This window comes from Microcebus murinus, chromosome 6 (assembly GCF_040939455.1).
Source record: "Microcebus murinus isolate Inina chromosome 6, M.murinus_Inina_mat1.0, whole genome shotgun sequence".
NCBI classification, from domain to species: Eukaryota; Metazoa; Chordata; class Mammalia; order Primates; family Cheirogaleidae; genus Microcebus; species Microcebus murinus.
In genome coordinates this window covers 43,599,778-43,617,193 of record NC_134109.1, presented here as the reverse complement: position 1 = coordinate 43,617,193, position 17,416 = coordinate 43,599,778, and the positions used below count along the sequence as shown (strand labels likewise).

At 39.6% G+C, this 17,416-nt stretch overlaps 1 protein-coding gene across 1 annotated transcript; it reads left to right on the top strand.

Annotated features, from left to right (window-relative positions):
• The first annotated feature begins 817 nt into the window (after positions 1 to 817).
• Positions 818 to 16,331, top strand: MAPK1IP1L (mitogen-activated protein kinase 1 interacting protein 1 like). The gene is made up of 4 exons (XM_012758031.2): positions 818 to 1,632; positions 9,434 to 9,455; positions 10,365 to 11,072; positions 12,007 to 16,331. Exons 1-4 carry the CDS (start codon positions 1,244 to 1,246, stop codon positions 12,016 to 12,018), a joined length of 1,131 nt encoding a protein of 376 aa, XP_012613485.2. The 5' UTR covers positions 818 to 1,243; the 3' UTR covers positions 12,019 to 16,331.
• The last annotated feature ends 1,085 nt before the right edge of the window (positions 16,332 to 17,416 follow it).

Sequence of the window (17,416 nt, the reverse complement as noted above, 5' to 3'; positions counted from 1 at the left end):
GTTGCCTCAGGCTTCAATATGGCTGCACAAAGCGCTGATAATTCATTGCCTTCGATGAGGGCAAGGCAGTACTTGTGTAATTTTCTGTATCCAAAAGTACGTCCTTTAAATACTAGTTTAGGTATTTGAAGTACTTCTATTGCACCTTTGTCAGTATGAGAATTATATGTGCTGTGGAGCATATCCAGGGATGTCTTCACGAAGTTCATAGTTAGGCTGGGTGCAGTGGTTCACTCCTGTAATCCTAGCAATCTAGGAGGCCGAGGCAGGATGATTGCTTGAGCTCAGAAGTACAAGAACAGCCTGAGCAAGAGGGAGACTGTCTCATTTAAGAAAAAAAAAAAAAAAAAAAAGGCTGGGCGTGGTGGCTTACGCCTGTAATGCTAGTACTCTGGGAGGCCAAGCTGGGCAGATTGCTCAAGGTCAGGAGTTCAAAACCAGCCTGAGCAAGAGCAAGACCCCGTCTCTACTACAAATAGAAAGAAATTAACTGGCCAACTATTATATATCGAAAAAATTAGCGGGCATGGTGGCACATGCCTGTAGTCCCAGCTACTCCCAAGGCTGAGGCAGGAGGATTGCTTGAGCCCAGGAGCTTGACTTTCTGTGAGTTAGGCTGACGCTAGGGCACTCACTCTAGCCTGGGCAACAAAGTGAGACTCTGTCTCAAAAAAAAATAAAAGAAAGAAAAAAAGAAGTTCCTAGTTAAATATCTACCCACTGACTCACTCAGGGCTTACACAAAGAAGCAAAATTTAACTGCATACTTTTAATATATTTTTATATATAGAAAACATGTATATATTTTGTACATCATATAATTATCATGACATCGTCATTATAGTGAAGGTTCGGTTCATTGCTTGCTGGGGCCATGGGTCAATCATCTGGGCCTGACACAGGAGGTACTTGATACTCAAAAAGGAAGGAAGCCAGGCACAGCAGTCGGCCTTGAGTCCTAGCTACTCGGGAAGCTAAGGCAGGAGGATCCCCTGAACCTAAAAGGTCAGTGCCAGCTTCTCAAAAAAAAGTGGGGAAAAGAGGTCTTGATCAGGAAATATCTGCACAGACAGCAAATATTAATTTCCTTTAGCAAATACCAATTTGTCAAGCCATTTGCAAAAGTCCTCCCTTTCCTGCACTGATCTTGAACCTCTCCCCACTTTTGGCCCAGGGGTCTGGTTCCCGGGACTGGCTGAAATCTGCATCCAACCCTACCTGCTTCGAGGCTTAGATGTAAAAAATGCTTAACATGGGAATCCACAATCTGCCCTCACATCGCCCAAGGCAACAAGTTAGGAATTTCCGCCCAGCTGCCCAGAACATCCCAGGCCACCGGCGTTTTCTCAGAGTCCTTCCGCCCGCCCACCAAGAGAAAACGGCCAGGGCCGGCAAGGGCAGTACCGCCGGCGGCCTGCGGGGGGCGCGCGCGGCCCGCGCCGAGGGGAGGGGAGCGTGGGCGGAGGCGGTGCGCTCGGCGCTTCCTGTTCCGGCGCCAGGAGAGCCGCGCGCTGCTGGTGCTGCTGCTGCCGCCGCCGCTGCCGTCAGTCAGCCTGCGCCCGATTCTTCGGCGCCTCGTCCCTGGGACCGATCGCCACTTCTAGACCCTGCTGCGGGCTTGGATCTAACTGGGTGAGGCTGCTTCGGTGCCAGTGGAAGTCGTGGAAGGGCACAGGGAGCTGGGCTTGCGGGGCTGGCGGGCGCGGCCAAGCGAGAAGCGGGCGCGGTAACAGAGGTGTCTCCAGTCACCTCACTGCTTGGGCCGTGGTCGCCTCCCTGGGGGCTGGAGCTGTGCGGTTGTCTGGGTCATCTTCCTCCGCGCTGCCGAGCGCCTCCCGATCGCCCCCCAGGGAGAAGGCGTCGGGGGCCGCTGACGTCGCGCCCGGCGGGTTTCTCTGCCCTTGACGTCAGGCCTGGCCGGGGGGCGGGGCGGGAACGGACCGGCCCCTCCCCCACCCGTCCCCGGGCGGGCGCGACCCGCTCAGAGGCCGGTTCGCTCCGGTTGATCCCGACTCCCTTTGTTCGTTTGCTTATGTAGGGGGTGTCGCCCTTGGGCCCCTTGACCCCGATCCCCGGATTACACCTATTCATTAATTTCCAATGAAAAGGGAAAGGCCCGAATATATTCTACGAGAATCTCTGACGCTTGTTTAAAGTAATCCGCAGTGTGACGTACGTTCTGGTTGTTATTTGGCAGAGGAATTGCTCACAAATACATTAAGCGAATACTCAGGACAAACTATGAAAAGTGCTGAGTTCTGTAATAGTCTATTATTTTAGGATTTAGGAGCACATGCAAGATAGCTTATAAATAGCTGAACCATTTTCCTCTTTACCTTGAAAACCAAGATTTAATAAAGATTCTAATATTTAAGCATCAAACCAGACTCTACCGAAAAAAAATGTTTTTGACCATTACTGCTAAAAATTATTTTAGCATTACAACCACCTGGTGGTTGTAAAGGCCTGTTTTAAAAATGAACCCTTATTACAGGCAAAGGTAGCCTTCAGAAATACTTCACAAGTTCTTTGTTCAGTAGTGTTCTTTGGGCAAGAATAGAAATATTTTTGCTGCTGGTGTCTCAGAGACCACTGTGCAAAGCTAGTTTGTTTCAGAAACTTTTGGGTTGAGTTGCATATATTGGAATGTTCTTTTCCTCTCTCCAGGAGGAATGGGTAATACTCGTCCCCAGCTTAACAGAAACTGTGTGGCCATTGTGTCCTGAATTTATAAATATTTGGATCTTTATATTTTAAGAAAGCAATGTATTACATAGATGGGCGATAACAACATAACCCCCCCCCCAGCAAAGTCAAGGCACCCTGTAAATCAACATTAATATTTTTACAGCAATAGATGCGAATATTCTTTCTACGTGGGGATTAATAGAAATTATAAATAGCTTCAGGTCAGATTTTGCCACTAAATAAGTTGTGCCAAACCTGGAAAAGTGTCTTTCATTTTCATGTTTCTAGATTGAGAATGGCAGATAAAGGTTTATGGACCTTTAATAGCGATTCTAGACGCTAATGTTTGTTGGGTTTTTGCTATATGCCAGGCGTTGACAACAAGATTTGTTTATTTAGTAAGTCTTACAGCAAATCTGTGAGGTAGATATTATTCCCATCTTCCTTTTCCTCTGAAGTTTGGAGAGTTAGACTTGTCCAGAGTTGAACAGTGAAGAGCTGCAGAACATTAACTCTTTTAACTATATGCTATATGCTCATATACCTTGGAAGACTAGAATTTGAAATGTTTCCCACTCAAGCAGTGTTTTAGGCACTTGATTGAACAGAGTTCCATTTAGTCCCTGCCAACATTACTGGCCCATTCTTTATAGCTGAAGAAATTGAGGTTCATTCAAGTAAACTGACTATTAAGTTAAATGATTCAAACCCTAGTCTCAGGTCTCTGTACTAAGACTTTCACACTGCTTCCCTTTCTTCTTGTATACCATCCAATCAGAACTTACACTTCCCCATGGATTCTCTGAGCTTTTACCCTAACTGCTCTCTTTTCCTTAGTTTCCTTAGGGCCCATCCATCCCACCAACTTTTTCTTTATTGTTCTTCTACACTGCAGAGACACCACTTCTCAGAAATTTCCATGTAATACTCCTAATTTCCCCAAAGCCCAACATAGTGCTTGGTACATATGTTCCAACAAGTATGTGAATAAATGTAAAAAATTTTACAAGTTGAGTATCCCTTATCTGAAATCCTTGGGAGCAGAGGTGTTTTCAATTTCAGATTTTTTTTTTGGATTTTGGAATATTTGCATTATACCATTTGAGCATCCAAAATCCTAAATGCTCCAATGAGCATATCCTTTAAGCATCATATCAAAGGAAAAAAGCTCAAAAACTTCCCGATTTTGGAGCATTTCGGGTTTTCAGATTGGGATGTTCAACCTGTACTAGAAATTTTAAGTGTTCCAAATCTCAATTTTTGAGTTACCCAAATGTAAAACATGGAATTTAATTAGACTCTCCCCTTACTAAATGCAAAATCCTGATTTCCCTTAGTTTCTCTTAATAAATATCTTACATCTGCATAGCACCTTATAGATTATAAAATGTGTTACTTTTAATTATCTATGAGGCAGCCAGGAATTATAGCTGTTTTACAGACGGGAAAATGGGCTCTTGTTAAGAAGTTTGCCTTTGTCAAAAGACTTAATCAAGGCCTGGTGCGGTAGCTCTCGCCTGTAATCCTACCACTCTGGGAGGCGGAGGCAGGCAGATCTCTCAAGGTCAGGAGTTCGAAACCAGCCTGAGCAAGAGGGAGACCCCCGTCTCTACTAAAAGTAGAAACAAATTAATTGGCCAACCAAAAATATACAGAAAAAATAAGCCAGGCATGGTGGTGCATGCCTGTAGTCCCAGCAACTCAGGAAATTGAGGCGGAAGGATCGCTTGAGCCTAGAAGTTAGAGGTTGCTACGAGCTAGGCTGACGCTGCAGCACTCTAGCCCCGGCAACAGAGTGAGACTCTGTCTCAAAAAAAAAAAAAACTTGGTGAAAAGGATTGAGGTCTAGCTTTCATAAATAACTGTGTAGTCCCGTATTTATCACTTCACAATTTGATGACTCTGAAATACTCCTTGTCAGAAGTCACTAGTAATTTAAGGAGTTCAACTTTCTTAAACCTCACAGTGATTGAGAGGATTTACTCTAAACGCCATAGGAATTACCAAAATGTTTTACCTTTCTAGTATATATCAAAAGAAATCTTTTACTGTTTTAAAATTACTACTTTTTGCTCAGAAAATAACTAATTATTTTTCAAGTGCTGGGTAGATCGTGCCATAAAATAATAATGGAAAGTTTTAGAAGTAATAGGTTTACGTTATTCCACAAAGGAAGGAAAAAGAAAAGAAAACCTGTCTTGATTATAAACTCTTTTGACCAGTTCATGGTTACATTGGCCTTGTCTTAATAATTTGCAGTAATTCAGATGTTATGGAATAGCTTTTTGGAAAATCTACATTTTCTTACTTTCTGTAATGAAGATCTTCTCATATTGAAACACTGATGTCCAGCTCTATTTTTTTAGCTTTTTGAAATAATCTCACAGAAAGCAAAGTGAAATGCTTCCAATTACTGTAGTTCCCCCCCATCCTAGGAGGGATATATTACAATACCACTAATGGATGCCTGAAACTGAGGCTAGTACTGAACCTTATAATGTATCTATATACACACTACATTTTTTCCATCTGATAACCAAGATGGCTGCTAAGTACTTAACAGGCAGATAGTGTATACAGCATGGGTACACTGGACAAAGGGATGGTTCATGAAGGCACAAGATTTCATTATGCCACCCAGAATATTGCTCACACCATTTGAAACTTACTAATTTTTTTTTCTCTTGTTTTTTGTTTTTTTGTGAGACAGAGTGTTGCTCTGTCGCCTGGGTAGAGTGCAGTGGCATCATCATAGCTCACTGCAACCTCCAACTACTGGGCTTAAGCAATCCTCCTGCCTCAGCCTCCCAAATAGCTAGGACCACAGACACATGCCACGAGGCCCTGCTAATTATTCTGTTTTTAGTAGAGATAGGTCTTTCTCGCTCATGCTGGTCTTGGACTCCTGAGCTCAAACAATCTACCCACCTCGGCCTCCCAGAATGCTAGGATTACCAGCATGAGCCACTGTGTCTTGCCATGAATTGTTTCTTCCTGAAATTTTCCATCTAATATTTTTGGACCACAGGTAACTGAAATTGACTATAAGAGGGGCTATTGTAACATGAACACTGTTTATTCTAGGCAGTGAGAACAGGTCAGTTTACTAAGGTAGTGCCATAGGTCTTACTCCTGCCTCAGCCTCCCAAGTAGAGTGCTGGGACTGTAGGTATGTGCCACACCTGGCTAGTTTTTCCATTTTTTTGTATACATGGGGTCTTGCTACATTGCTCAGGCTGATCTCAAATTCCTTGACTACAAAAGAGCCTGCTGCTTCAGCCTCCCAAAGTGCTAGGATTACAGGTGTTAACTATCACGCCCAGCCTCTGTTTCTGATTCCTTTGGTCAGGGCTTTGTTATTTAATCATAAGATTCTAGCACCTCTTCTATCTTCCAAACTTTGGTTTTGAACTAAAAAAAATGATTTGTTGTTGTTGTTGTCCTTTTTTTTTGAGACAGTCTCACTCTTTATCCAGGGTAGAGTGCCATGGCGTCAGCCTACCTCACAGCAACCTCAAACTCCTGGACTCAAGCAATCTTCCTGCCTCAGCCTCCCAAATAACTGGGACTACAGGCATGCACCACCATGCCCGGCTAATTATATATATATATATATATATCAGTTGGCCAATTAATTTCTTTCTATTTATAGTAGAGATGGGGTCTCACTCTTGCTCAGGCTGGTTTTGAACTCCTGACCTTGAGCAATCCGCCTGACTCGGCCTCCCAGAGAGCTAGGATTACAGGCGTGAGCCACCGCGCCCGGCCTATTTCTATTTTTAATAGAGACGGGGTCTCACTCTTGCTCAGGCTGGTCTGGAACTCCCGCACTCAAACGATACTCCTGGATTTAAACAATCCTCCTGCCTTGGCCTCCCAGCGTGCTAGGATTACAGGCATGAGCCACCAAGCCTGGCCTGAACTAAAAAATTTTAAAGCCAGAGTTGTGAATCAGTTTAATACTATTAACTTGTAGGATGATTTATAGTTTATGTAATTCTATGACTAGTTAAGTGTATACTGAGTGTATATGTTTTTCAAAAACTAAGATGAACAGAGTAATTCTGAAAACATAAACAACAAGACCATATGAAGTTCGATAGATTCCCTGCTCCAGAATTAACATGAACTTTGATACAGAGCCAATTTCTGTTTCAGAAAGGCTCACCCTGTTTGAAGAGCATGTCAGTCTTACTTCTGTAGACTTTTAACTGACCATTCATTAATAAACTTTCTTCTAGCATTACTCCTAAGAATACTAGTGGGTGATGTGATGTTTTAGTCTAAAACCTTAACATGACAGTGAATAGATTGTGTTTGCTGTACAGTCAAGGTGTGTTTGATACTCTGAATAAAAAGGATATAGCAGTTTGGACTTAGTAGGCTTCATGTTCTCTTTATCATTCCTTATGTTAACCAAGTCATGTTAAAAATAAAACTACTAAGAATACAATGATGGCTTTATATTAATTAGCCTATCTTGACAGGCGTGGTGGTTCAAGCCCGTAATCCTAGCACTCTGCGAGGCCCAGGTGGGAGGATTGCTTAAGGTCAGGACTTTGAAACCAGCCTGAGCAAGAGTGAAACCCCATCTCTACTAAAAATAGAAATTAATTGGCCAACTAAAAATATATGGGAAAAATTAGCCGGGCATCATGGCACATGCCTGTAGTCCCAGCTACTGGGGATGCTGGGGCAGGATTGCTTAAGCCCAGGAATTTAAGGTTGCTGTGAGCTAGGTTGACGCCATCGCACTCTAGTCTGGGCAACAGAGCGAGACTCCAGAAAAAACCAATTAGCCTATCTTAATGTATAATTAACTGTTGTTAGATCAAGGAAGAAAAATTGAGATCAACTCATTAGACACTGAAAGATCTGAAGAAATTCAGTGTCTTCTCTAATATTTTTTAACTAGCAAAATAGGAATAAATAAGTCTAGTAACATAGGCATAAATAAAAACATATTTAATATAATTTGTAAAAATCTCAAACTAAAAAATGAAAATCATACTTAAACATTAGAAGCATTCTCAGGAGAGTTGAAAACAAGATCACCATACCCATTATCACTAACATTTCATTGTTTGAGTCCTAGCTGATACAAAAGAAAAAGAGGCATAATATTAGAGAAGGTAAAGTTATTTTTTACAAATGGCATAATTCAATTCAGACTGGGTGCAGTGGCTCACACCTGTAATCCCAGCACTTTGGGAGGCCTGGGCAACATAGCAAGACCCATAATTATTGTTTTGAATAATTCAAAGATTTTAAACAAGAAGTTAAACCATGAAAATACAATAAGAACATTAAGGCAAAATTTTCTTTAATCTCGGAGTAGAGAAGCCTTTGTAAACATGTCACAAAATCCAGAAGCCACATATAGGGAAAGATTGATGAGTTTAACTACATGAAATTTAAAAACTTTATAGTACCATAAAATAATATTTAAGAAATCGACAGATAAAAGAAACTCAAGTAAAGAACAAGCAAAATTTCAAGTGATTACTTGGGGTGTGGCAGCTGATAGGAAAGGAACATGAGTTAACTTTCAAGAGTGATGGAAATGTTTAAAACTTGTTGGGGCTAGTTACTTGAGCATGTACAATTGTCAGAATGTGTTAACTTGAACACTTAAGATCTGTGTGTTTTATTGAGTATTAATTATACTTCAGTTAAAAATCTGGTAAAAATGGTCCAGGGACATCAGTGAATTCACAAAAACAAAGTATAAATGGGGTATTAAAAAGATTTTCTCGGCCGGGCGCTGTGGCTCACGCCTGTAATCCTAGCTCTTGGGAGGCCGAGGCGGGCGGATTGCTCAAGGTCAGGAGTTCAAAACCAGCCTGAGCGAGACCCCGTCTCTACTATAAATAGAAAGAAATTAATTGGCCAACTGATATATATATAAAAAATTAGCCGGGCATGGTGGCGCATGCCTGTAGTCCCAGCTACCCGGGAGGCTGAGGCAGAAGGATCACTCGAGCCCAGGAGTTTGAGGTTGCTGTGAGCTAGGCTGACGCCACGGCACTCACTCTAGCCCGGGCAACAAAGTGAGACTCTGTCTCAAAAAAAAAAAAAAAAAAAAAAGATTTTCTCCTTCCACTGTGAAAACAAGATGCCAGGTTGGTTGATCTGCATGCAGTGGTGTTTACAGCTGGTTTATCACAACCAGTTACAGATTCCTTTGTTCCTTCTCCACTCCTACTGCTTTGCTTGACCAGCCTTTATTAAGAAAAAAAAATTAAACAAGATGCCAGTTTTTAATCTATCACAATGAAAAACAATATCCAGTAGTAAAAGAGGAGTTAGTGAAAAGAGTGACAATGCAAATTGACATGGACTTTTCAGATGGATGTTAGATAAAATTACTTGTTGACTCTGTAAATTCCACTTCTGGTGCTTTTTCCTCGTGATAGACTCTCAAACATGAACAAAGGCAAATTCAAATATGTTCACTGTATCGTTATTTAAAACTACCTCAACTGCCATATAAATGAGACTGTAAACTAAATTATGGATCATTTTTGTATGATGTGCAGCCATTAAAAGGGATAAAGTTGATAGAACTATATGAACTACTATAGAAAATTTTCCTGTATAAAAGAAACCACATTCCATAATTGATTAAGATTCCATTTAAGTAGAAATAATCTATGCATAGAAAGTTCTTAAAAGAACATATAAGAAATAATGAACATTGATTTTGAACTTTTTTTTCTTTCCTTTTTTTTTTTTTTTTTTTTAGGAAAATGTCGGATGAATTTTCGGTAAGTTGATACGTTTACCTTTGATAAGTGTTTGGCTCTTAAGAAGAACAACATAGTCCTAACTGTCCTTTAACTTAAAAGGGATGCTTTTTGTGATTTTTGAGGGAGGGTTTTGGCATGTGATTTGCCTTAGTTTACTTAGTTTACATGTTTCAAAATGTTTCCTGTACAGTAATAGGGTATTGGGCAGGGGGGAGGGGGGCGCGTATATACATACATAATGAGTGAGATGTGCACCATCTAGGGGGATGGTCATGATGGAGACTCAGACTTTTGGGGGGAGGGGGGAAATGGGCATTTCTTGAAACCTTAAAATCTGTACCCCCATAATATGCCGAAATAAAAAAAAATGTTTCCTGTAGTATTTATTTGTGAATCCTTAAATGAAAAAATTTAAGCTGTTCTTCCTATTGTTCTCTTTTATCCTGATAGTATTAATAATAGCCAGTATTTATTGAAAATTGTTATATACCAGGCACTCTGAAGTGCATTGCCTGAACTATGTTATTTAAGCCTGAAGTTAAGCCTCAAATTGTTTTTGAAAATGAGGAAACTGAAGCTGAGTGAAAATAAATGACTTGTTTGAGGTAAAGCTGGGATTCAAATCCAGATCCTGACTCAATTCTATCCTTCTAATTACTATCTTCTGTTATGTTAATACAGCACAGAAATGAAGCACAGTATGTGATTAGCTGTATTTAGAAAAATTGAGCTTCTCTGAGAAATTTGTACCGTAGAGTTGATGTTCAAGGAACACCTCAAGTTTTATGTTAAATGAATAGCTTAGCTTTTGAAGATGTTGTTGAGGTTTATAATCCCTGACCTTATGGCTAACTGTTCTCTATGGGTTTATAATAGTATTTGGTGTGACTTGTCCCTAGATAAAGACACGTCTGTTTTGTATTCCAGTTGGCAGATGCGCTACCTGAACACTCCCCTGCCAAAACTTCTGCTGTGAGCAATACAAAACCTGGCCAACCTCCTCAAGGCTGGCCAAGTTCCAATCCTTGGAATAACCCAAGTGCTCCACCTTCTGTGCCATCTGGACTCCCACCAAGTGCAACACCCTCCACTGTGCCTTTTGGACCAGCACCAACAGGAATGTATCCCTCTGTGCCTCCCACCGGACCACCTCCAGGACCCCCAGCACCTTTTCCTCCTTCTGGACCATCATGCCCCCCACCTGGTGGTCCTTATCCAGCCCCAACTGTGCCAGGTCCTGGCCCCACAGGGCCATATCCTACACCAAATATGCCCTTCCCAGAGCTACCTAGACCATATGGTGCACCCACAGATCCAACTACAGCTGGTCCTTTAGGTCCATGGGGATCCATGTCTTCTGGACCTTGGGCACCAGGAATGGGAGGGCAGTATCCTACCCCTAATATGCCATATCCATCTCCAGGGCCATATCCCGCTCCACCTCCTCCCCAAGCACCAGGAGCAGCACCACCTGTTCCGTGGGGCACTGTTCCACCAGGAGCCTGGGGACCACCAGCACCATATCCTGCCCCTGCAGGATCATATCCCACACCAGGACTCTATCCTACTCCCAGTAATCCTTTCCAAGTGCCTTCAGGACCTTCTGGTGCTCCACCGATGCCTGGTGGCCCCCACGTGAGTGTTGAATTTGTTATTTAACATGCACTAATAATCACATAAGCACAACTGAAGGATTATTTCTCCCTAGTTTTGGATGAAAGATTAGAAAGTTTTTAAAACCTTTTTAAAGAGAATGCATGTATAATACATAAAATGAGTAAATTGTAAAACTTCAGGTTTAAAAGGATGAAGGAAAGCTCAAGTATTCCTTATACTAGAAACAAAAAGAAACATTTCCCAGAGATCACCAAAGATTTTGTAATGTAGTAAATAGTGTCCTCAGCAGCATCCTTGAGGGTAAACACTGAGCTGCATTTTATTCAGCTCAGTTTTTTTAATATTTCTCAATATTGTCTTATAATCACACCAAGCACAATTCATTAATAAAGATCTCTGCCTATCCGGCCTGATACACAGACTTTTAGAGAATCCAAGGCAGTGAGTATATAACACTCATTTTTCAGGCAATTCTTGAGCTCAGGATTATGCCACTATTCTTTAGTGTCAGTTACATATAATGCTTTATGCGTTGCTGTCAGCCAAACTGGAGTAGGGTTAACGTCTTAATTGAGGTTTTGGTCATATGACTGAATTGAAAAGTACTCCACTTCTCCCATAAGGTAAGCCAAGTGAGCATCCAAATGCAGAGTTAAGATTTTCCTTAGGAAAGAAAAATCTGTTAACTCTTAACACACAAAATAACTAATCAGATCTCTGATTAATCAAACATACAAAGTACCCCCAGAACTTCCTCCTTATATTAGTGTAACTTCTTGCTATATATATTCTCTTTTAAAAATTTTTTTTTAATGTATATGCCAAAGTAACTAAATGAGATGACTTGCTGTTTGGATTTATTAAGCAATAAATTTATTTTAAGCCACAGCAAGGAGTTAATAAACTCCACTTACAAAATCTGGAAGTTGACTTTTTCTTTTTTCTATTGCAGTCTTACCATTAAGTTAACAATGGACGAAGAGATGACACTTTGCTTATTGAAGTACATATATATGCACATGAATGCATATATAAGAATTGCTGGTTTCACTATTCTTAGAGGGCATTCATGAAAGAACAACTCTTGCACCTCTCAGAGAAGATAACTGCCTCTTGTACTTGGATGTGTAGTACATCAGATGGATACAATCAGATGAAGTAAATCATTCAGATATGATTTTTGTTTTTCATGGAAAGTTAAAGTGATTAAGTATACTGAATAGATCTTTGATTAACAATTTAAGTTATGAAACTACTTAAAAGTCTAAGATTATGTGTTAGGATCTGCAACTTCATTGGCAAATTATTTCAAGTATTTTTCTATAGTCACTTCCCCCACCCCCCAAATTAACTTTGAAAATAATCACATTATAATCTAAACAAATGATGCCTCAACATTTTGAGCTGCTCTATCTGTAGGACAAATAAACTTGGTTCCCTTGAGGTTTTATTTTGGATATAAATTTTAAGACTGTCAGTGATTGTCGGATTTTGAGTTCAGTAGCCAGCCAGTGTTCATTTATATCCTTGAGCTTTTGGCAAAAACTTCCTGGTTTTATTTTTAGCCACATGGGTCATACAGCACTAAAATCTGCCATTTATGGAAACTGACTTTTTTTTTAATCCAGGCCAACATGCATGTAAAATTATATTCGTAGAGAATTGGTGATTTCATTGTATTGCTTTAGAATGGATTGTAAGATGTGCTTATTGTTTTGGGAAGACCTCAAGGAAGGAAATAATTCTCTCCTTTGTTCTGAATCTCAAACTAGATAAACCCTAGGAATTACTTTCTCAGAAAACCTGAGGCAGCTCTTCTGCCCAGACCATTCCCTTTAGCCACCCATCCCCACTTCCCAGTTCTTTAGAAGGAGCATAGCCCTTGATTCCTCCCTGATACGGAAAACTGGCACACTCTATATGGGTCTGTCAAAAAGATACAGCAGTTCTGTTTAGAGAACCTTAAGTCATACAGATGTGACTGTTCTCTTTGTGCAAGTGTGAATCAAAATATATATCTGTCTTTCATAGTCTGGTTAAGCTATGTCATTGTCTCCTGCATAGTTTCCTGGACCTATGTAAAGTGCTTATGGCTAACAGTTCAGTTCTATATTTGCTGACAGGTAAACGTGAGGCATTGAGTGCCATCTTTGAAAAAATTACCCTCTAGCTCTAACACTGAAAATAATAATAAATTGTAGATCTCTGCAGTTGAGTTTAAAGCAGTGTGACTGTGTTGCTTAAATATAAAGTATTGTTTATAACCACCAAAACAGCCCTAGTAGCCTTTTGGCGCCTTAATCTTTAAATCAGATTCTTAGGTTTGGGGTAGACCTAACTTTGTTACTTATCAAGTAACACTTTGAGATTTTGAATGTATTCATTGAGTTTCTAAAATGTATTGTGAATTTCTCAGAGCAGTATAGGAGAGATTTATGCTGGAGCTTTGTTTCTGCTTAGTAATAAAATATTTAATAGTTTATTTCTGCTATAATTAAAATGTCAAGAATGCCAAATGCTGCCAATTTAATGGTTTGATAGCTACCTCCTTTTAAGAAAGACAGATGGTCATCTTTGAGAGGAACATTCAGTTATTCCTTATGTTAAATAGATGATAGATTCAAACTTTAAGGATTGACAAAAGTAGAATCTAATTTGTTTGGATAGTTTCAGACTGGAGAATGTTGTTAGCATTTACAAGTGGCAAAAGTAGTCTTTTCTTCTTTAACGTCAAGACGTTATAGCTATCTATAGTTCTCTTAGAATCTGTTGTCAAAGTAGCCTCCAGTCTACAAGGCAGGTACCCTTAGGTGTTATGGCTTAAATTGTCAGTTGTGGAAGGATAAGATGATATGAAAAGTGAGATAGCAGCAAAGTTGTCTCTCTTGGGAGTTATTTTTGGCTGTCCTACATTGGGATAAGTTTACAACTCTGGCTTTAGATGAAATATTTAATGTAACACTAGAGAGGATATAGTTTTTGACTAAAAGAAGAGGTAGCAAGATTGGGAATCTGTAATTGTGGAGTCCATTGATTGTAGGAGAAAATCTATTGGTAAAGGATTTAGCAAGTAATCCCAAATCTTGTTTGGGATTACTACTCCCAGTAAGTATAATGGCTGTTGACCCCTACTGTCCCATGTGCCCTGGATGATACTGCCATTTTAACCCTTTGCTTTCAAGGGCTTTACAACTGGTATTTGGGAAGATTTTTTTTTTTAATGTAAGCATGAAAATCAAAGTGATTAATAGAATTTGCTTTTATATTATTTTTGTAAAGCACCATTTCTCCAGTTGTGGGGGGTGGATCTTGATTCTTGTGAGCATTCTGAGTCAAAAATATTTTTAAATTCAGTCTGGATGGAGTTAAGAAAGGCAAAAGTTTCGGAAGAGGAATGGAAGGAACATCTAGGAAGGTTTTTTTCCTCTTTACAAGGGAATAATGTTGCTTTCAAAACAAGTCATGCCAGGCTGAAATTGATTTATGGAAAAGACTGCTTGTTAGCAAGTATATTTGGTCTTAAGGGAATACAAATTATGGAATATACTAACATTTGGGCTTCAGAGCAAGAATTTTTAAATACATTTAATAGATATTTGAGATGTGTTCAGGACTAGTGTTTCTGGAGTGGGAATCATGGGTTTTGAAATGTTAAACACAAAAATGACAATGAAAAATCAAAGCCTAGACCTTAGGTCCTCATTCCCACACAGTTCTCAAGAATCACATGGAGTGCTACGAATACCTTGGCTTGTCTGTCCTGGACTGCCACCTTCTCATGCTTTTGAAGACACTATTAACAGCTCTGACTCCACAGCCCTATTTTGTATAAAGTAATATTGATTATTCAGGAATAGACAATACATTTTTAATTACCCAAGAACTTCCTTTATTCTGCATCCATTTGCTGGTTGTTTTCAGTACAGGTAGTAGTAATGGCGCAAAGAAGAAAAAGGGTAAATTTTAGGCTTCAGTCAAGTCATACCACTACAATGTAATATTGGAATATTTTCCAGAAAAGAGGTCGGTGCCCATGCTCTATTACCTCACAAGTAATTAGTGCTACCTGTTGTGCTCAAATGTATAGTATTTGAAATTTTGTGTAGATGAAAATTGCTCTACTCAGAGTTTTCATTAAAAGAAATTTATCAGCCTGATTTATCAGGCAGTTGCCTACACTTCTAAACAATAAGTGCCAGTGTCTCTTTCCTCACTCTGAATGATATAGAGCTAGCTTTATCAAATGCCAGGGTTATAAACCGGAGAAATTAGACTTAAGCACAGACCTTTAAGTGTTAACATATTTGAAAATCCTAAGCCTAAATTCAGATGAATCACACTGATATATTGTTGTACTATGCATAGAAAGTGATGGATGGCTTTCAGGGAAGACTAATCTTAATAAAGCAATATTTAGTATTGAAGACAGACACTTTTTATTTTCAGAATTCTGCCAAGTAAAACAAAAATTTGCCAATAAAATAATCAGTATTTTTAAAATGCCATGCAAGCTTCTGGCTATAGAATACATCTGAAGCATTCATTCAGTACACACATCTGATCAGGTGCTTTGCCAGATGCCAGAGAGTCCCTGTCCTTGAGAGGCTTATAGTCTAGGTGTGACATAACTGAATTCATTAGTCTACCTGTTCATTACTGGTTTACCTACACATGTTAGGATTGCTGCTGGTGGAAATTGTAGAACCAGCCTTTGGGCATGTTAAAGGGCAAAGTGTGGTTTACCTTTTTTGTTAACTAAGAAATTGATGTTTTCCAAAATTGTGGTGTTGATCAGTGCAACTATTCAAGTGTACAAAGTAATGGGATGTTTTTCCTCTTCACTTTACCCCTGGATAAAGGCACTTTCACTGCCTGTCACTGGTTAGCAGATACTGATTTGTTGCCATTAAGTAAACTTGAGTTCTTATGCGTGTTCTGTAAAGATATTTTGTAATTTTTTTCTTGAAATTGTGATTTTTCATTGACAATAATGACAAATTTAATGTATGTAATTGTCTATGCATTTTAAGTTAAACTGCCTAAAATGTGATTTGGGACATATACATTTGTATTATGAACTGTAAGCAATCTGTTTGAGATGTTAGGTTTTATCACCTGCTGCTGTATTTGTAAACAAAGACAAATGTTGCTTTAAGAAGTAATTATAATTAGGAATAGGCTATGGATGTGATACTTGATATTTTTTAAGATAAACTTGTTTGCTTTTGTGTATTATACCTGAAAACTTTTTTTAAAAAATGTATTTTCATGGTTTCACAGGTTTTTCATGTATTTTATTCTTTAGGCCCAGTTCTGGGCTTCTCTTAGCAGTCCAGAGCCTAATTAATTATAATTTCCTTGTTACAAAGAAAGAGAAAAGGGCCTGAGATACCTCTTTGCACATGACCTGCATTCACTAAGGAATTTAAATAGGCTGCCTGGAAACAACCCTTCCTCCACAAACCCTCTTTCAGCAACATGATATCCATTATGGTTATTTCCTCTTCTTTCTTCAAGGCCAGACTACTCTTTGTAACTAGGTTATCTGTGTATGCAAAGTCAGGGAACCTTCCCTATCTGGCCTTGCTGCCACTATCCCCGCGTTCTGTTATGAAAATATAGTTCCACTTTTGCCATAGCTGCTGTGCATTTAGAGAGAGTCACATTATTAAACTTGGTGTAGTTTACTATTTTCTTTCCCCAGGAGGTTTGCTAGCTTTTCTTGAAACTCCAGTGTGAGTGAGGCTGTGAATGAATGAATGATTTGCAGTACATTCTACTTTGGGGATTTCTGCTTTCTGCTTTATAATTGAAAAAATGCAACTGTAATTTTTTTTTTTTTTTTTTTTTTTTTTTTTTTTTTTTTAGACAGAGTCTCATTTTGTTGCCCAGACTACAGTGAGTGCCGTGGCATCAGCCTAGCTCACAGCAACCTCAAACTCCTGGGCTCAAGCAAACCTACTGCCTCAGCCTCCTGAGTACCTGGGACTACAGGCATGCACCACCATGCCCAGCTAATTTTTTGTATATATATTTTTTTAGTTGGTCAATTAATTTCTATTTTTAGCAGAGACGGGGTCTTGCTCAGGCTGGTTTCAAAGTCCTGACCTCTAGCAATCCACCCTCCTCGTCCTCCCAGAGTGCTAGGATTACAGGCGTGAACCACCATGCCTACCCTACAACTGTAAATTATTAAATTATTTTTGTTATTTTATTCCATATCCCCTGAAAGTACCCACCACAAATGGAGCTATGAAATAGTGAAATATAAGACCCTTTTGGAGCAGGGCCAGTTTCTTTTTTTCCTATTGTGCAGTGAAAATGCTCTGATAAAAACATATGCTATCCTGAGTTACCTGACT

What these genes read in the sequence shown, in the direction of transcription:
- MAPK1IP1L (XM_012758031.2), top strand. Translation starts at nt 1,244, where the DNA reads ATGCTTAACATGGGAATCCACAATCTGCCCTCACATCGCCCAAGGCAA. An exon ending in GCGGGCTTGGATCTAACTGG is followed by an intron (nt 1,633 to 9,433) that starts GTGAGGCTGCTT and finishes TTTTTTTTTTAG; the next exon opens with GAAAATGTCGGATGAATTTT. An exon ending in AAATGTCGGATGAATTTTCG is followed by an intron (nt 9,456 to 10,364) that starts GTAAGTTGATAC and finishes TTTGTATTCCAG; the next exon opens with TTGGCAGATGCGCTACCTGA.